This window comes from Ctenopharyngodon idella, chromosome 21, assembly GCF_019924925.1.
Source record: "Ctenopharyngodon idella isolate HZGC_01 chromosome 21, HZGC01, whole genome shotgun sequence".
Taxonomy (NCBI): domain Eukaryota; kingdom Metazoa; phylum Chordata; class Actinopteri; order Cypriniformes; family Xenocyprididae; genus Ctenopharyngodon; species Ctenopharyngodon idella.
In genome coordinates, this window is record NC_067240.1 from 12,221,826 (window position 1) to 12,240,526 (window position 18,701).

The 18,701-nt window shown below is 35.9% G+C and overlaps 2 protein-coding genes across 2 annotated transcripts; one reads left to right on the forward strand and one right to left on the reverse strand.

The window, feature by feature from the left end:
- Positions 1-229: 229 nt before the first annotated feature.
- On the reverse strand, positions 230-3,106 carry rxfp3 (relaxin family peptide receptor 3). Its single transcript, XM_051877772.1, has one exon. It carries the CDS (start codon positions 2,302-2,304, stop codon positions 1,066-1,068), a length of 1,239 nt encoding a protein of 412 aa, XP_051733732.1. The 5' UTR covers positions 2,305-3,106; the 3' UTR covers positions 230-1,065.
- A 7,077-nt stretch (positions 3,107-10,183) lies between these two features.
- On the forward strand, positions 10,184-12,436 carry LOC127503706 (granzyme K-like). The gene is made up of 5 exons (XM_051877793.1): positions 10,184-10,515; positions 10,622-10,766; positions 11,252-11,399; positions 11,523-11,777; positions 11,878-12,436. The coding sequence occupies exons 1-5, from the start codon at positions 10,452-10,454 to the stop codon at positions 12,046-12,048; spliced, it is 783 nt and encodes a 260-aa protein (XP_051733753.1). The 5' UTR covers positions 10,184-10,451; the 3' UTR covers positions 12,049-12,436.
- The last annotated feature ends 6,265 nt before the right edge of the window (positions 12,437-18,701 follow it).

Genomic DNA, 18,701 nt, shown 5'->3' on the forward strand with positions numbered 1-18,701 from the left:
TTTTCACCATAAAACAATGAGCATTATCATGTCCATTGTCAAACTCCAATAAATATTCACTTTTGAGCAAAACAATAACTGAATTAAGAAATATTTTAGATGATCATTTGACTTTATTTCGGTGATAATCAATGAACTGTTGGCAGAGAGTTGTACCTCAGATGTAAACTGTTTCAGCTTGTATTAATTTTATTTATGCCTCTTTATAGATTTAATTAGGACAGACATCTTTTTGCATGTTGTGTTATTTTTTTAATCTGACGACAAAGTTGGACAAATCAATAAAATCATATGCAAATAACTGACCAAATTTACAAATAACTGTCACAAGTTCACATGATAACACAGCATCTTAATGATTCACTTGATCTTTATCCTGATTAAAAAACATCAACAAGCCTAAGATAGTTTTCTGGTCTCAGCAGTCTCTAAACCTGGTCAGGCTAGTATATTGTCTGGTAATGGATGTTTGTTTTGGGGATTTTTTTTTTTTTAATCTTACCAGCAATTTCAACCCGATGCAAGATGTTTATCAGCAGGTTAATGGTTTCTTAGGGTAATGATTGTCCAAAAATACACATTTGTACCATACTGTGCAAATATTAGGTGAATAAATATCAGGTATTGTTGACACATTCATGGTGAAAAACAATGCAAATTTATATTCCTTTGTAAACCATCTGATACATTAAAGTATATAGATCCACATATTGTGCTCTGTGGATAGGCTATGAAGCATTATAATATTTAAACAACACCTTTTCACTCTAATTTGATTGTTTTCACAGCTCCAGAATAAAGTATGTGAGCAGTGCGGAGTGGAACTTGAACACTAGTGAGAGTGGAGCGTTAAATGTAAAACTCGGATTGGATTTAGAGCCGTGTAATTAAGGAATGTTTTCAGTTGGGGAGGCTCCCATCCACTTCTAAAAGGTATTCCAGAACGGCTTTTAGTCTGCGGCTTTGCGCGTTGGTTAACTATTTTAGTTAGTTGGCAGAGAACCGTAGGCTACAAGCTAATTAGCTATTTTGTTTGAGTCTGAAAACTTACTCAACAACTTCTCGTTAAGTGCTGTTAGGCAGAAGGTCGTTTCTTCCGTTATACATGACAGCCCCCGGAGGATAGAAAATAAGCGCGGGCTCCGCAGGACTGAGCGGAACCAGCACGGGACCGTGTTCATCCTGCTCTGGCTTCGTGGAGGCGGTAAACGGTCTCATGTTCGTCACAGAAGGCGATGTAATTTGCCAAAATAGCTTTTTCAACGCCTTTCTGAATTCCCTTCTCATCAAACAGTACAGAATGGGATTGAGACAGCTGTTTGAATGTGCCAAACAGACTGTGACTGGAAAGATGTACACCTGTGTGGTGTAATACTCGTAACTGAAGTGCACTACATTGAGTTTTATTAAGATACCCCACGCTGTTAACGCCTGATTCGGCAGCCAGCACATGAAAAAAGACAAAACGACGATAGTCACAGATTTGGTCACTTTGGATCTTCTCTTAGCGCTTGAGGTGTTCACATTTTTGTTAGTTATGAAGCGCAAAAGAAGCAGGTAACAAATCGTGATTATTCCGAACGGTATGAGGAACCCCAGAAGTACTTTTTGCGCGTGGTATAAACCCAGCCAAAATTGCGCGTCTCCGCTCCGGTCTGGAAATTTCACCAGACACAGTTCCTCGTTAGATACGGTGGCGGTCGTTGAAAATATTGCGTTTGGCAGAGCGGCACCGACAGCTGCTATCCAGATGATGACAGTCATCCACTGCGCGGAGAAACGCAACCGGCGCCTCCTACTTTTTAACGCCGAAGCCACGGAGCAGTATCTCGCGACGCTCATAGCCGTGAGGAAAAACACGCTGGCGTACATGTTTGTAGCCGTGACATAAGACACTATCTTACACATCGCCTTCCCAAACAGCCAAGTGAAATCCATGGCGTTCTCCACAGCCCAAAAAGGAAGTGTCAAAACAAACTGAAAGTCAGTGACCGCCAAACTGGTCACAAAGAGGTTGATGCAAGACTTCTTCCATGCTTGTTTAGATTTCATGAGATAGAGGACGAGGATGTTTCCGATTAAACCCAGTGCGCACACAACCGAGTAAATGATAGAGATCATTATTCTTAGGACCGCAGATCCGTCTCCCATAAAGTCGGGTTTATCCAAATCGGCTAGATCCTGAAAGTCACTCCACGAGAGATTGGTCCTGTTGACCACGAAGCTCGCGTTGTATTCACTTAACGGGAGACTTCCAGACGCGTACTCTGTGCGCTCGTCTTGCATCTCGAGAGTCTTCTGCATTGCTGTTGTTCAGTGTAATTCTTCCATCTGGTTCGAGTTACTCATTCCTGAATCTTACCATTCCAACTTCTCCTGTCTCCACTCTCTGACATTGTCATCATAGTGTTCCGTGGACAACGTCTTTGCGCGCGCATTGCAACGGTGATATTTAAGACCATGGGGATCTTAAATCGATGTAAATAAATCGAAATATGAGGGGTTATTTAACCTAATTTTAATAATGTTTATCGGACAATTCTGTTGTCTGTGCTTATCTTCACGCGCACTGACAGCTCGCTGCGTTTTTATAGAGCCAAGTGTCAATGGATTGGATGGCGTGCGCTTTTACGCAGCACAGACAGCGGTGATCCCTTTGATGCGGTGCTCTGAATGGTTAAATAGAGTGTGGAAATGTAAGGTTTTGAGTAAAAAAATAATAATAATAATAATTTACACAAATGCTTGTTTCTATAGCAGTAGTTTGTGCTGGTTCAAAATTACTATTATCAGTGGCCAGTTGCATAAACTGTCTTAAGTGTGACCAACTGGCAGTTAGTCAATGCTCACTTTTGGGATTCAAATATAGGCTGTATATCTACTTTGCTAATGCAGCTGCCACTCTTTTTAAATTTTCAATACCATTTAGTTAAACAACTGAATATAATTTTTTTGAAACCACACTGCACTTTCAGGAAAGTGTAATGAGGGTAGATTTTAGGACAAAGGTATTTTTCATAATTGTCATAATTTTATAATTTTTCAAAAAAATGTTGGTGCATGTTGTCATGTTTTAAATGTTTAAATACAATTTATAATGATAATAAATGTTTGTACAGTTGTTTTTGTTTTTGCTTTTTATATTTTTGATTATTCATGGTTTGGTTTGTTTTTTATAATTTTTATTTAATTATTTAATTATTTGCTTTTTAAACTTCTCTAAAAACAGAATATGCCAATTTGTGACAACATGCCCACTATTATGGCAAAAAAAATATGAACTTTATCTTTTTTTTCCCCAGTGTGATTTTTGGAAACCAAGAATACCTTAAATTCTTGACTTTCAAAAATATACTTTTTGATATATATATCAAATATATATATATATATATTTGATATATATATATATATATATATATATATTTTGATATATATATCAAAAATTATATTTTTGAAAGTCAATTTATACATACCTTAAATTATTGGTTTATATATATATATATATATATATATATATATATATATATATTTCACTAAACATTACAGTTTACCACTAGCCCTTGTTTCCACAATATCTTCTGTATTGTGTCTGCAGAACAGAAAAGATACAGATTTGCATATAAATTGCTTTTGTTTTTGAAATTATACCTTTTCAATGTGATATAGAGGTCAGTTATTTCTTGATTGACAGGCTGAAGGTTCTCACTCATTCTCACACCATTTTTCAGTGTAATTTATTTGATATATATATTTTTTTTTTCTTCATTAATGGCATACTGATAATATTGCATTGACAGATGAGAGACCAGGCTAGCAAAATTATATACCACTTTGACAAGTTTTGTGTGACAGTTCTGGTTTATTAGCACCAGTCTCCTTTGACAGTTTTATCATTTTGCCTTCTGCTATAAACTGCTCGAGGGTTGTTTTGTGCATAAGCTGCTGTATCAGGTCAGATCTAAAGAGATCTAATGATCCCTGCCCTTCTCCAAATCCTCATCATCAGCTTGTGATGGTGCACAAAAACAGTTTAATGAAGCTCTGCAGTGCCTGTGGGATTTCTGATTCGATCCGGTTAAGAGGTGAGGATAAATGCAGTAAATGTTTTGGTTTTAAAAACAAGTTTACTTTAAAACTAAATTTTCTTTTCTTTTTTCTTTAAAAACAGAATGACAGTCTCTAAGTAAAATAATGGGTTTGAAGCAGCACAAAATTCTAAGGTCTAGAAATTGTTAATGCTGACCTGAGATGTTCTGCTGCAGTGTTTCTGTAATCTCTCATTGCTTACCAGAGTCACTGTCTTTAGTAATTTTGCGCTCTAGTTATCGGACTCTAACAGCTTTCTAACAGCAGCTCACCTCGCAAAACAGTTTCTTGGCAACCATGTTACGTCAACTATTGTTACAACTTCAAAGGTCAGTTCAAATAACTCTCCTCCTAACACAGAACAGGCTCAATTTCTCGCTTTGGGTGCCAGTGGCAGCCAGGAAATAAAGGAAAAGAAATTGGAACATGGCCCAATATTCATTATGATGTGTTTATTTATCATCATAATATAATATAATATGATTTTTTTATTTTTTTTTTAATAAATATGTTTTATTAGTATTTGGGTACAGAACACCTATGGCACCAATTAAAGCTCCACTATAGTTAGGCATATTTCTCTCAGGCAGGTACTGTAGTTATATAGGATTTATTTATTTATTCATTATTATTATTATTTAGGTACAGGGCACCCATAGAACCCATTAAAGTTCTACTAAAGTTCTGTCTAGTCTAGAGGTTTATATGTTTAGTCCTAGTCCTGCTCTTAAACAAGGTCAGCTAAAAAATTTCCTTTTATACTCTGAATCTGGAAACACTATATTCGGAATAAGCAAAGGTGGAAATAAAATCTGACTGATCTAATTCTGACATTCTAAAATCAATTCAAAATTGGAATAAATGCTTGTTATTAGGGTGTTATTGACTCAAGTAGTACACAAACATTGCACTTGCAGGATTCTATTAATCTGAGTGCATATCTAGCATGTGGAAGCCCAGCGATCAATCAATTAAGTCTCTGCTTTTTGTGCTCATATAAATAATTCATCAGACCTCCCCACGGTATCCAGACAAGGGAACATGGATATCTGAGGGTGGAGCACAACATTCTTGTTTCCTCGGAGCATTCCCTCTGTCTTTTTTGAATAGTACTGTAGTCGCACACTGTCTCAGCTCATGTTTTCACAGTAGAACACAAGCCTGTTTCTGTTGTGTTGTGGGTTCAAACCTAGGTCAGACATTTCAGGTGTGAGTATTGGGAAGATTTCTTGATGTGACAAGAAAGACCAAAAAAAAAAAAAACACCTATTGCTGAACATTTCATTAAACATGACAAGCTCAAACGGAGTGAGAAGAAAACTAAATGTCATGCTGCCTGACAGAGTGTTAAAAATGCTTCAATTGCAATTGCAATGTTCACATACTGTGTATGAGTAGACTGTATATGGAGGAAAAGATGAGTAGAATTATCATAAGTATTTTTAATGCATAAATGGATTAATTTATGCATACAATTTCAGCTACCATATGTCAAACCAGCTGGTTCCAGGAAAGTTTTGAAACTCATAAATTAGGTGTTTCCCAGGGAGTCATGCACCTATAAATATATATATATTTTCTTTTTTTTTTTTTTTTTTTTTTGCTGGGGGCAACAGTGATGGTCCTCTTGGTGCCCTATATGACCAAACAAAAAAGGTTTTAAGTGACATGAGAATTTAAGTCACTTTTTATGTACATATACATTACATGTTTTTGTCACAAAGAATTGTTCAGTCATCTGAATATTCCCCATTCTACCAAAAAAGTACAAAAAAAAGCCTGTCAGTTTTCAGTTTGAGTTAACTTTGATTTCACGCATTGTCTTCAGGAGTAATTGGCTTTGTTGTTTGCTTAAGGCTGAGTGATGGATGAGTCACAAACTTGTCACAGGTAGCTGCTCCCACTGTGCCGCATCTACTTTTTCATTTAGTCAATTGATTCACCATTCTGTCATTTTGTTTCCCCAAGGAAACCGGTTCTCAGTTGAAGCAAACTAGGTTTCTGCTGGATCTACATTGGTGGGTACAGATTAGCACTTGGTCTCTAACTGGATTTGTGGTGAGTAAATCAGATCTACTGAAACTCAGAATGTCTGTGATACTCACGTGTCATTTCATTTGTGTTACCTAATCCAATTACTGACTATGAAAAAGTTTGACAGGTTAAACTGAAATTTATAAATTAAGAAGTAATACATGGCATAAAGAACTGAAAAAAATGAAGGTGAAGAGAGGTGTTGTGGGAGTTGTTGCTGTGTCATTGTGATATTCTATTTAGCATTTATTTATTTCATTAAAAGAACAAAAAACAACTAATTTACTCTTGTTCTTTCCCTAAGTTCTTTTTGTATTATTTCTGAGTTAAAAATAAATAAATAAATTCACCACAATATGTTCTAGAGAGGTTTGGACATTTGAAGTCCAAATTTAAAGTCCGAAACAACATTCAGCGCCTTTGACTTTCTTTGTATAGATGAAACATTCATTAAAATATTTTATTTTGTGTTCCACAGAAGAAAGGAAGTCATGGAAGTTTTTGGAATGACATGAGGGTGAGTAAATGATGACAATTTTCATTTTTGTGTGGACTAGTATCCTGAGCCATGAAATGAAAACATTTTTTTTTCTCTCTGCAGAGGTCCATAAGACAGATCACTGTCTCTATAGACCATTTTCTCAAGCATCCTTTTACAAATCACTTTAGGTTCAGTATATAAATATACAAATAAATAAATAGTTATTTTTGAGAGATCTCTTGAAATAGCCTCTTAAGGAAAGGCTGTCATGCCAAAGGCATGAATTAGATAAAACCTCTCGGATTTTCACATCCATGAATAAATACGCTGAAGGTGCTTGAACTCTGTAATTATGCCTTCAAGCACAAGAATTCCTTGATGAAAATGACACCACACGGTTTGCATCAAGGGCATTTATTTGAAGCTGCCTGTTTATTCAGTCTTACTCTGCCAAGACATGAGCACAGCCAATTTAAACTGCCACAGTAGAGCTATAGTATGCTAAAGAAGTGTGTCCATTCATGTAGATCTGAACAAGGAAACATGCTACCAACAGATCTTCAATTCTCAATTATCTCTTTATGACTTCACTTGAAAATCATTGAGAGTTTATAAATGGAGAACTCACACAGACATATTTATTGTACTAATGGTTACCTAGCTGGCTATTGTTTGTAGTCTTGATAGTCTTGAACTGAGACTTCCCATTAGTATATAAATGTATTATATAATACTTTATAAAAATTGTATTGTATTTGACCTAAAGAATGGCACAGGAATGAGTTTGTGGGTAGTTAAAGCATAACATGCCATTCATTTGTGATTCATCATCTTAATGATAGCATCTGTGCAACACACTTTAGAAATCTGAACAACACTCATTGATTGTTAGCTTTCTCAACACGTAACCACATGGGAAAATACTTCACAGTCAGAGGTCTTTAGCGGTTGCTAATTAAGATCAATTCTGTTTACTTGAGATTAGAGTCCCATTTTTTCCCTCTAATAACCTTTCATCAGTGATGCAACTTTTTGCAGCTTTTGAAATCCATTCCATCCGGTGATGCCTTTGTAACTTTTGCCAGCAGTTACATTATGACAGATGGGTAGTGTGGCCTGAATAATGTTGACAGCCCGAGGATCTCCTGTCAGTTTTGAAGTACCAAATCGTAAGTTGTAGATACTTGAAATTTTGAGGGCTGGTAGTACTCAGACCATCTACAACTTCACCGAGGTTTGCCTCGATTGGCCTGACGGGTGCGCTACAGCAGTGAAAAGTACAAAATTGCTCATAACTCCTAAACTGTTAGGCGTAGGCTCAGGTGGAATCCTTGGCTCAATATGGACAAAATACATGCCTTGGATTCAATGACCAAATTTTCAGGTATTTTGGATTTTTTGAAAAACATACTTTTGAGAACTACTCCTTGGTTTTTGGCCCAATCAGAACCAAACCAGTGCAGCATGATTATCTAAAGTGTGATTGTCAATAATTATAAAAAAAGTTAAAATTTCGATTGACTGTCTCTAAGAGCCGCCAAAACGTTTGAAAAGAACGAAGCTGCCTTTGAGGACATTCACTTTCTCTAAAAATTTGGCCGGCGGTGAACAATGAAATTTGAGCAGCTATCAGGCGAGGTTAACAGAGGCCGATCGGAACAAAACTCGCTGGGCCTGTTTGACTCACGGTTCTAGAGGCCTGTGAGAAATTTTAAAGAAATAGGCCACTGGGGGGCACCTTCACATTTTTCACATGCATAAAGGATTGTATATGATGCGATTTTTTGCAATTTTTGGCCTTTGGGTAGCTATAGTAGGGTCATTTAGAAAATAGGCGTGGCCAAGTCTACCCAAAAGCCTATCATTCCTAAACAAAAACTCAGAACTTTGCATCATTAGGTGAGCACATGCAGCACATGATTCTAAAGAAGCATGCACACTTTTATGGAGATCGGCCCATAGTAAAATTGTAAAAATGCTGTATTTCTATATGGCAAATCCCATGAAATGGCTGAAAATGGCCTCCTGCCTGATTTGCGCAGAACTTCACAAAATTGGGTTTGCACACTAATGAAGCATGGAAACTTTTATGGATATTGGGCCATAGCTGGCGCTTTAACTGTTACAAAGGTGAATAAAGTTTTAAAAACCGTGTATTTCCTTAGTAATCTGCCTGTATTGGCTGTAAATGTTTTTTTCCATGATCTAAGTGATTACATGCTTGCTAAAACATAATACCTTTTTATGCATATGCTTAAAGGCCTCGCATATAGCTCGCAGCTATATTTTTTCATCGTGTTTTTTAAAATAACTATTGCAGTCTAACAAGCTGTGGTTTGATTTAAGACCTTTTTAGTGCCACCAAACACAGTACATGAAAAAAGAAAATGGGAAAATGTAAACCTCAAATTTTCCATGGTCTTTTTGTTTGTCACGGTGGTATTTTGATGCATATTTTACTCTTTGTTGTGATCATAAGCAGATGTTCAAAAGGTGTTCATAAATGTGATTGCACATCTGGGCAGCATCATCTGGAAGAATGTACCAGTGTGTGTTTGTTCTCAAGACCACAACATTTCAAACAGATGAAAATATGTGCTTTGTTTCCTGTGCTGAAAGAAAGCTTCAATTTCCCAAAGTTCCACTTAGTTGATTGTGGCATTCATGGTGATCATTTAACCTCAGGAGTTACGTATTGTTTTATCTTCCTCCATATTAATGTATCTGTATTATAATCTAAATTATTGCATCATGATATTATAATAAGAACAGCAATGATAATTAACCACAGCAGAGCTTGTTTCTGTTCCAGTCATCTTGAAATTCTTCACAACATCAGCTCAAAACATCAGCTTTGTATTTGTATGTCAAAAAAGTAAAATATTCTCATTTGCAAGTAGTAACTCATTTTATAAAACAGTTTCATATTTCCCTCCCAAGATCTTTTATTTTATCTCCTTGACATGAGGTTAAATAAAAACTTCTGGGTCTTCATTTGAATCTCCAGCTGCGATTCACACATTTATAAGGTTGGCGCAGCAGGAGACTGCAGCCGTGCGTTCTACTTTGAAGCATCTGCTTTGCTTCTGAAGGTGTGAAAAACCGTTATTTTAGCTTCACATTAATCTTTCAGTGAGGGCTACATGTCCCCTGATGAGACTTTTACTTTCAAGACTCATGTCTTAACTCATGTCACAAAGAGCCCCTCTCAGACTTATTTTAATAGGGGAGGAATACTTGAAAAAGGATGTAATAATACTGCAATGTCTTTTGTTTTGTTGGACTCTTACGTTTGATCTGCAGCATTGATATAATGATGATTAATGCAGAAGATACAAGCTTGTGCCATAGTAGTTTGTAAAGTGCAATCCTATACTAATAAGTCTTTAGGGATAACAGTTTTGCTGTTCGTTGGTTGTCCCATAGAATTTTGTAAATGCCCTGTCGATGTAAATTATTTTCTGTTTTAATCAACAGAATGCAACAGATACAGTCAGTAGAGCTTGACTGTCTTTAAAGAGCTTTTACAACTTACTCTTAGCTTTAAAGCACTTTTATTTTTAAAGTTCTGCTCTCTCATATGAATAGCATTTACAGAAAAGATTATGTAGATGTCATAACCTATGGTAGATGTCATAATCTAAATGTCAACTTGTTAAAATTTGCAAAAACAGATGCATCACATTGCATGCAAACACTCCCACGTCTACACACCTTTTGATTCTGCTCTGACCACAAAGTAACCAAAACGTGCATTGAAAAACAGTTATTTCCTCATTGCTCTTACACTTGACATTGTTGGATGTCTGAGGCAACACATTGACTTTTGGCTGAGAGAAAAGTCTGCAAGATGGATGCTTGCAAATATTTGATTGTGTATCACTTCCTGGCGTTTACCTTTTTCAAAGTAGCAGGTAACGGTTATTTATCTGTCACAGAGTTTGATTAAAAATTTCACATTGCAAATTCATCAGTTTGTTTTTGTTGAATCTGTAACCGCCTTTAAAATCTCTGTTCCAGCTTGCTCTGAGGTGTCCATTATTGGAGGCAACGATGTCAAAAAACTTAAATCGTGGATGGTGTCCATTCAGAAGGACCAGAGACATGTGTGTGGGGGAATCCTCATTCAAAGCCAATGGGTTTTAACTTCAGCACAATGCGAAGAGTAAGGCAACCACTTTAAGCAAATGAATCTGTAAAATCTCTGTGAAGCAAAATATAATCGTTCTTTTAGTTCTTGAAATTGTTCTTGAAATAGCTTCTTTTTTTTCTTCTTTTTTTGTGTGTGTGCATTTTTCCCATAAAAACAATTGTCCAAATTAAAGATACAATTATTTAATTAATTTGTATTAAATTATTATTAATTTATTTATCCATTTGGTCATACATTATATTAGGTGTCTTTAACTACTATGCACATACATAAAAAAAAAAAGTAATTATGAGGTACAATGTTATTGTGTTCCTGTTATATTTCAAAACAATTGTTCTGAGGTGAGATATGGGTAAGACTAGGGACAGGTTTCGTGGTATGGTTAGGTTTTAGGGTGGGTTATATAATATATATATATATATATATATATATATATTATGCTAAGCCCTCAGTTTCTTAGAAGTCCTAAGCACATCTAAGTCACTTTTCTATTTCAGAAAACCCATTACATCTGTGACAGTTCTCATAGGATCTCTGTCTCTGAGTAAAGTGAGTAAAGGCTCTCAGCGCGTTGGCATCCTCAGTTATGACAAACCTAAAACATTCAATGCAAGGACTAAACAAGATGACATTATGCTCATTAAGGTAGGGATGATCTGAATGTGGTTGTTGTTTAGACACGGTGACCGTATGACATTTTTCACAGTATGCATTTGAGCATTGACGTTTTTCACAGTATGTATTTGAGCATTGACTTTTCTTCTGCAGCTAAACAAAAAAGTGAAAGCAAAACCCCAAAAAATCCCTAAAAAGGAAAAAGATGTTCCACCTGGAACAAAATGTGTTGTGACAGGTTGGGGAACTATCAATTCTAATGTCTTGGAACCTTCTGATAAACTGCAAATGTTAGAGGTGACAGTTGTGGACAGAGATCAGTGCAACCGTGACTACAAGAGAGATATTGTGATCACCAAAGACATGATGTGTGCAGGAAACAAGCAGGAAAAGAAAGGCACCTGTTGGGTATGTCATATTGTTGTTTTTGATTTATGGCTGTTGCAGCTTCTTTGAAATCATCGCTTTAACTGTCTGAAGGAAAAAGAAGCTTGTTTTCTTGTTTTAGGGAGATTCCGGTGGTCCTCTGGAATGTAAGAAAAACATTGTTGGAATGGTATCAGGGTCGAGAGGATGCGCTAATCCCAAGCAACCAACTGTGTACACATTTCTCTCCAAAAAACACATCTCCTGGATCAATAGCATACTGAAAAAGCAATTCAACAGCACAACTTTTTAAGAACCTAAACATTTCCAGCATATATACTGTTGTTTGTAGTTCAGATTGCTGTAACTTTTAAAATGTTATGCTTTTGGAATTAGGGTTAAATATATATTCATAAAGCAATACCAAACTTTTTTCACATTTTTTTTTTTTAATTAATAAATAAAGCAAAACAGAGCTAAATTAAAATCATGTAAATGTATATGATATTCCATTAATATTCAATGAAGATTTTCCACTGTGCTTTATTATTGATGGACACTCTTGTTATGGTTAAATAAACATCGGAAGATGATCTGTTGTCTGGTGAAACTTATGAAATGGAATCATATTCATTTTTATGTTTTTTTTTTTTTTCCAAATGAAACTAAAATAAATTTTATCCTCAATTTTCAAAACTTAACTGTTAATGACTGCAGATTTATTTAATTAGTAATGTTTTCTGTCTTGTTTGTCTTCCGTTACATTGAACACATTTCACATTAACACCAGTTAATCGAATAAATTAAACTCCCATTGGCTTTTATGATAATTGTATTCAAAACACATTCAGACAAACAAACATACCTCCTGTTGAGGACAAACAACAAACCTTTTTCAGAGTCAAGAACAGAATTACACACTGGGTTTGAAGAGGTTAGATATTTAAGTTTACATCAAAAGTCTACATTTAAAGTCCCCCTATCAATAATTTTAGCCCTTAAAACTCATCTTTGATCACCAAAATGACACATTTAAACATTTTTTTCCTGTGAAAAAAAAAATCTTCATGCCTTAAAATAGCTTTAATGAAACGCTACACCATTGCCTTATTTATTATACGCATATGTGAATATGCTAATTAGCCCCGCCTCCACTCTCGCGAGCTCGAGATCCATTTGGTGAACTTACTGAGGTAAATGCTGCACAATGGTATCGCTTTTTACAACGCCAGACACATAACGGTATGATTAATATGATTAGCCTTTTGCTTGACAACATTATCAAACAGCTAATAATGTGTTGCTAATTTTACACAAACCATGTTCCCGTTCGCGAGTCTGTGGAAGCCCGTTTCTATGGAAGCCCGTTTCCGCCACAATTGAGTAAAAAATATAATTCTTTAAGTCATAATAATGAGAAACTTTCTCATAATTATGACTTAGTATCTCATTATATTGAGAAAGTTTCTCGTAATAATGACTTAGTATCTCATAATAATGAGAAACTTTCTCGTAATAATGACTTAGTTTCTCATAATAATGAGAAACTTTCTCGTAATAATGACTTAGTTTCTCATAATAATGAGAAACATTCTCGTAATAATGACTTAGTTTCTCATAATAACGAGAAACTGTCTCATAATAATGAGAAACTTCTACGCATGCGCAGAGCAACGGAGCAGAAGGGCGTGGCACGCTAGCGACATCCGCTGGTCAAAGTCTCGTAAATGCGAGAACAGCAAACATGGCACGTTATGCAAAACAGGTGTTTTCGTTAAAGTAATCTACAAAGTGCAGTCTATCTATAGTATCATTAAATAACATCAGTTATTTTAAATTATCAGTATATCTTCAATACTTTTCCATACGCACGAGAAGGTGGAACGCAAAGTGGTTTCCGTGGTAACGGTGGAAACTGTTGCATGAACGCGACGGCTTACAAAACTATCAGATTAACGAAGGAATATGACATGTATTCGTTAAGTTTAAGTGCAACGTCTTCATAAAATGTGTGGGTTTATGTGTTAATGTTAACACGTATTTCGCGGATGAGTCTAGGCTATTTGATGTGCAGGTTTGCTGGAAAGCTTTTCTAATATAAACCGGGTCCTAAAGCATTTGCCCAGTCATAAACCTTCATTCCAGTGATATTCCTACAGAAAACACCTTTTAAGATGTTTATGACTCATTAGAATGTATGCAAAAGACAGCTTTCCAGGTGAAGCGTTCTTTAACAGACTTGGATATGTAGGTGTGTGCTGTCTTATCATTCCTCTATCTGTTTGAAATCCATGGATCACCACTCTGTGTTTCTGCTTGTTCATACACAAAAATACAAATGAATGTTACAAATGAATAAACGACTATATCCCGTCTCATGGCTACTGATAATTTATCAATAATGTTATTAATTTAATGATATTATAGATTACACTTTTGCAGAACGTGCCATGGTTGCGGAGTTCTCGCGTTTGACCAGCGGATGTCACTAGCGTGTCACTGCTCCGCTGCTTTGCGCATGCGTAGAAGTTTCTCATTATTACGAGAAAGTTTCTCATTATTATGAGATACTAAGTCATTATTACGAGAAACTTTCTCAATATAATGAGATACTAAGTCATAATTATGAGAAAGTTTCTCATTATTATGACTTACAGAATTATATTTTTTTACTCAATTGTGGCGGAAACGTATGGAAGCCCGTTTCCGCCACTAAATAAAAAATAAAAACAGTAATTGCGACTTTTTTAGTAATTGCGACTTTTTTTATAAAAATGGATTCACTTGCTAATATGAAATTCTTATGTCATGCCATTAAATATAATGTAAACAGACACAGTCTTCATGTCATTATGCAGTAGCCTATATTCCTTGAGTTGCTAAAATTGGTTTGCTGTGGATGCTGTGTTGTAGGGACTTTAATCAGTGTAAGTGGAGACACAAGTCACTGGTCAATATATTCAGAATATTTCGTGTGCTTATCCTGAATCCTGTGCTCGCTGCCAGGTTTAAGCTCAAAGTGGATGGCATTCAAAGGTCTTTCGTTGAAAGTGTATGATGCAAGACCCTCTTCAAATCTGCTCTTAGCAGAAGGACGAGAGGAGAGAGGATGCCAGAAAGCTTGAGTGAATTTGAGTGGTAGCTATAACAGAACAGTACTACCCCCTCCTGGACAGAGAACTTCAGTAATCAAGCAAGTACTTTAATTCACTTTAAATAAGATTCCCTCAGAGAGATGAGGTGTTTAGCAGTGATCCTTGCCTGAAACCTACTATTCCTTTACATTTTTAATTCAGTACAGGAACAATCTTCCAAACGTAATCCAAGCTGAGTGTGTTATACTGATGTCCTCATTTGCCTTTCAATGTTGTTTTGAAATCTTCACATCCTTCATCACAGTCATATTTCATATGCATATAAAAATACTGATTTGCATATGTGTGCAATATATTATTCATGCGAGATTCATCATTACTGAAATATTTACTACAACTAACTGCATGATCAGTGGACACATTGTCAGCACCAATGGAGATCATGAGCCCATTGAAACTATTGGGTTCCTTCATGAGATATTTTGAGCTGGAGAAATTTTATGATGAAAAGCTCAGCTTCATCCTATTTGTGTTGTGACATATAGCTGTTCCCGTACATTGCCAGCCCAGTGGATTCATCCTGCAGCATCAGTTATTGAAGTGAGGTGAAGGATGTCACCTCTAAGCCCACCTCCAGTCCAAGGCTTTATTTAGCCACTGTATGAGGAGATAAACCAGTATATTGGCCACAAGGATGAGTGTGGGGGAAACAGAATAAACAGCCCTCTGCAGATTCTTGTTTCAATTAATATGCAGAAACACGTGGCTTTGGTAAAGGCTATAATTTTTCTGTACAGGCCATTTGGTATTATTCTGTATAAGGCTGTACAAATGTTGTTGTCCTTGGTTGAAGCTATATAAGCAGGAAATTATGTACCTTTAAAAAAGTTGTGCTTGAAACCCTCTTCACATCAATCTTAACAACTACTATTAATTTTGTATTTAATCATTTATAAGTGATATATAATTGTTCATGATGGCTAGGAATGAAAAACGCCACATATTCAGGTGTGCATAATTATTAGGTAGGTTTCTTATACAGGCAAAATGAGCCAAAAAAGATATTTAACTCAGACTGAAAAGTCAAAAATTATTAAATTCTAATGAGAAGGATGCAATATTAATGCAATACTAGAAACTGCAAAGTTAAGGCATGACCAATGGACAGCAAAACGCTCATTGGGTCAGACAAAAATAGATGGAGAAGAAAAGACACATGATAACTGCAAAAGAATTAAGAATTAAGGTGAAGAATTAAGTGTGAAACCATCAGGAACCCTTTAGGTTTTGGAAGATCATTTTTATTACATATCTGCAAGACAGACTTTTCAGGATAGGAGATGGACTAAAAATGAACTCCCACACCTTACTGCTAGATTCTGGAAGATGAATTCTTCAAACAGTGGTACAAGAGGATGTGGTGCTGGTCCTTTAAGAGTCACTCTCGATCTGTCTGTCTATAAAAACGTATGCATGTATTTTACAACACTTCAGCTTGTGATTCTTATTAAGTAGGGGTCATTTTTAGGATTCTTTACCAAACCTAAGTTTCTGAGATCCTGACACCTTGCACTTCTTGAGACTCCAGGTAGGTTGCAGTTCTGAAAAATGGTGGTGCTGGAAACTAAAGGGTTCCTGATGGTTTCACACTTAATTCTGTACCTTAATTTTTAATTCTTCTGTTTTTGTCTGACTCTGCTGACCCAATGAGTGTTTTGCTGTCCATTGGTCATGACTTACACTGTAAAAAAAAAAATCCCTGTAAAATGTACTTTAAAAAACCGGCAGCTGTGGTTGCCAGAACTTTGCCGTAAAAAGTACGGTAGCAACGTTTTAGGTTTTATGGGATATCACTTAGTTTACTGTCTATTTTACAGTTCAAAACCGTATAATTTAAAGGTTTATACTGTAATAATTACAGTTCATAACTGTTAATTTTACACACTGTAAAAAAAAAATCTGTTAAATTTATGGTAAAAACATATTTCATTAAAGCTGCAGTCCATAACTTTTGCCGCTCTAGTAGTTAATAAACAGAATTGCATGCGTCTCGTGGACGAACATTGTAGCCGGAGCTACTCCACAGCAGTTCCACCAGACCAGTCTAAAATAGTCCGAATATAAACACTTATTATAAATGTATCATAATGATTCAGGATAAGACAAAAACACGGTTTGGAAAATGGATTCATGATGTACATTCTCATTATATAATTTGTGTAAAATTTGACTACAAAAAAAGTTACAGACAGCAGCTTTAACTGATATAATGTTAATTAACCAACCTATTGAAGTACTAATATCTGTTTTGTACCTTTGAAAATACATTGACAACCACTAAACACAGTGGTGATAACAGTCACATGATGAATCAAAGCTAAACACAAACAACTTTTCCAAAAGCTGAGAAGAACAATTCTAATATACAGGTGCTGGTCATATAATTAGAATATCGTAAAAAAGTTCATTTTTTTATTGTAAATTATTTTAAAAAATGAAACTTTCATATATTCTAGATTCCCTGCATGTAAAGTAAAACATTTCAAAAGGGTTTTTTTTTTTTAATTTGTTGATTAGAGCGTACAGCTAATGAAAGTCCAAAATCCAGTATCTCAAAATATTAGAATATTTACATTTGAGTTTCATTAAATGACCATCCCTACAGTATAAATTCCGGGTATCTTTTGTTCTTTGAAACCACACTAATGGGGAAGACTGCTGACTTGGCAATGGTCCAGGAGACAATCATTGACACCCTCCACAAAGAGAGTAAGTCACAGAAGGTCATTACTGAATGGGGTGGCTGTTTACAGAGTGATGTATCAAAGCATATTAAATGCAAAGTTGACTGGAAGGAAGAAATTGGGTAGGCAAAGGTGCACAAGCAACAGGGATGACCACAAGCTTGAGAATACTGTCAAGTAAAGCCGATTCAAACACTTGGGAGAGCTTCACAATGAGTAGAATGAAGCTGGAGTCAGCGCATCAAGAGTCACCACACTCAGACATCTTCAGGAAAAGGACTACCAAGCCACTTCTGAACCAGAGACAACGTCAGAAGCATCTTACCTGGGCTAAGGAGAAAAAGAACTGGATAGTGAACAGTGGTCGAAAGTCCTCTTTTCAGATAAAAGTAAATTTTGCATTTCATGTTGAAATCATGGTCCCAGAGTCTGAAGGAAGACTGGAGAGGCACAGAATCCAAGCTGCTTGAAGTCTAGTGTGAAGTTTCTGAAGTCAATAATGATTTGGGGGGGCCGTGACGTCTGCTGGTGTTGGTCCATTGTGTTTTATCAAGTGCAAAGTCAATGCAGCCATCTTCCAGGAGATTTTGGAGCACTTTATGCTTCCATCTGCTGACAAGCTTTATGGAGATGCTGATTTCCTTTTCCAGCAGGACTTTAGCACCTGCCCACAGTGCAAAAACTACTTCCAAGTGGTTTGCTGACCATGATATTACTGTGCTTTATTGGCCAGCCAATATGCCTGACCTGAATCTATGGGATATTTTCAAGAGAAAGATGAGAAACAGTCGATCCAACAATATACAGATGATCTGAAGGCTCAATAGTGCCTCAGCAGTGCCACAGGCTGATCACTTCTATGCCACACTTCACTGATGCAGTAATTTGTGCTAGGAGCAAGTCATTTGCTGTAATATGTCCTGCCGATCAAGTATTGAGTGCACAAAAGAACATACTTTAAAGAACTTGAACTTTTCTGTTTTGCAAATCCATTTTTTGATTGATCTTAGGAAATATTCTAATATTTTGAAATACTGGATTTTGGACTTTCATGAGCTGTACGCTCTAATCATCAAAATTTTAAAAAAAAACTTTTGAAATGTTTTACTTTACATGTAGGGAATCTA

Bases quoted from the DNA above. Each gene is read 5' to 3' on its own strand.
- LOC127503706 (XM_051877793.1), top strand. From the start codon at position 10,452: ATGGATGCTTGCAAATATTTGATTGTGTATCACTTCCTGGCGTTTACC. The intron at 10,516-10,621 runs GTAACGGTTATT...TCTCTGTTCCAG, and splicing joins TACCTTTTTCAAAGTAGCAG to CTTGCTCTGAGGTGTCCATT. The intron at 10,767-11,251 runs GTAAGGCAACCA...TTTCTATTTCAG, and splicing joins ACTTCAGCACAATGCGAAGA to AAAACCCATTACATCTGTGA.
- rxfp3 (XM_051877772.1), bottom strand. From the start codon at position 2,304: ATGCAGAAGACTCTCGAGATGCAAGACGAGCGCACAGAGTACGCGTCT.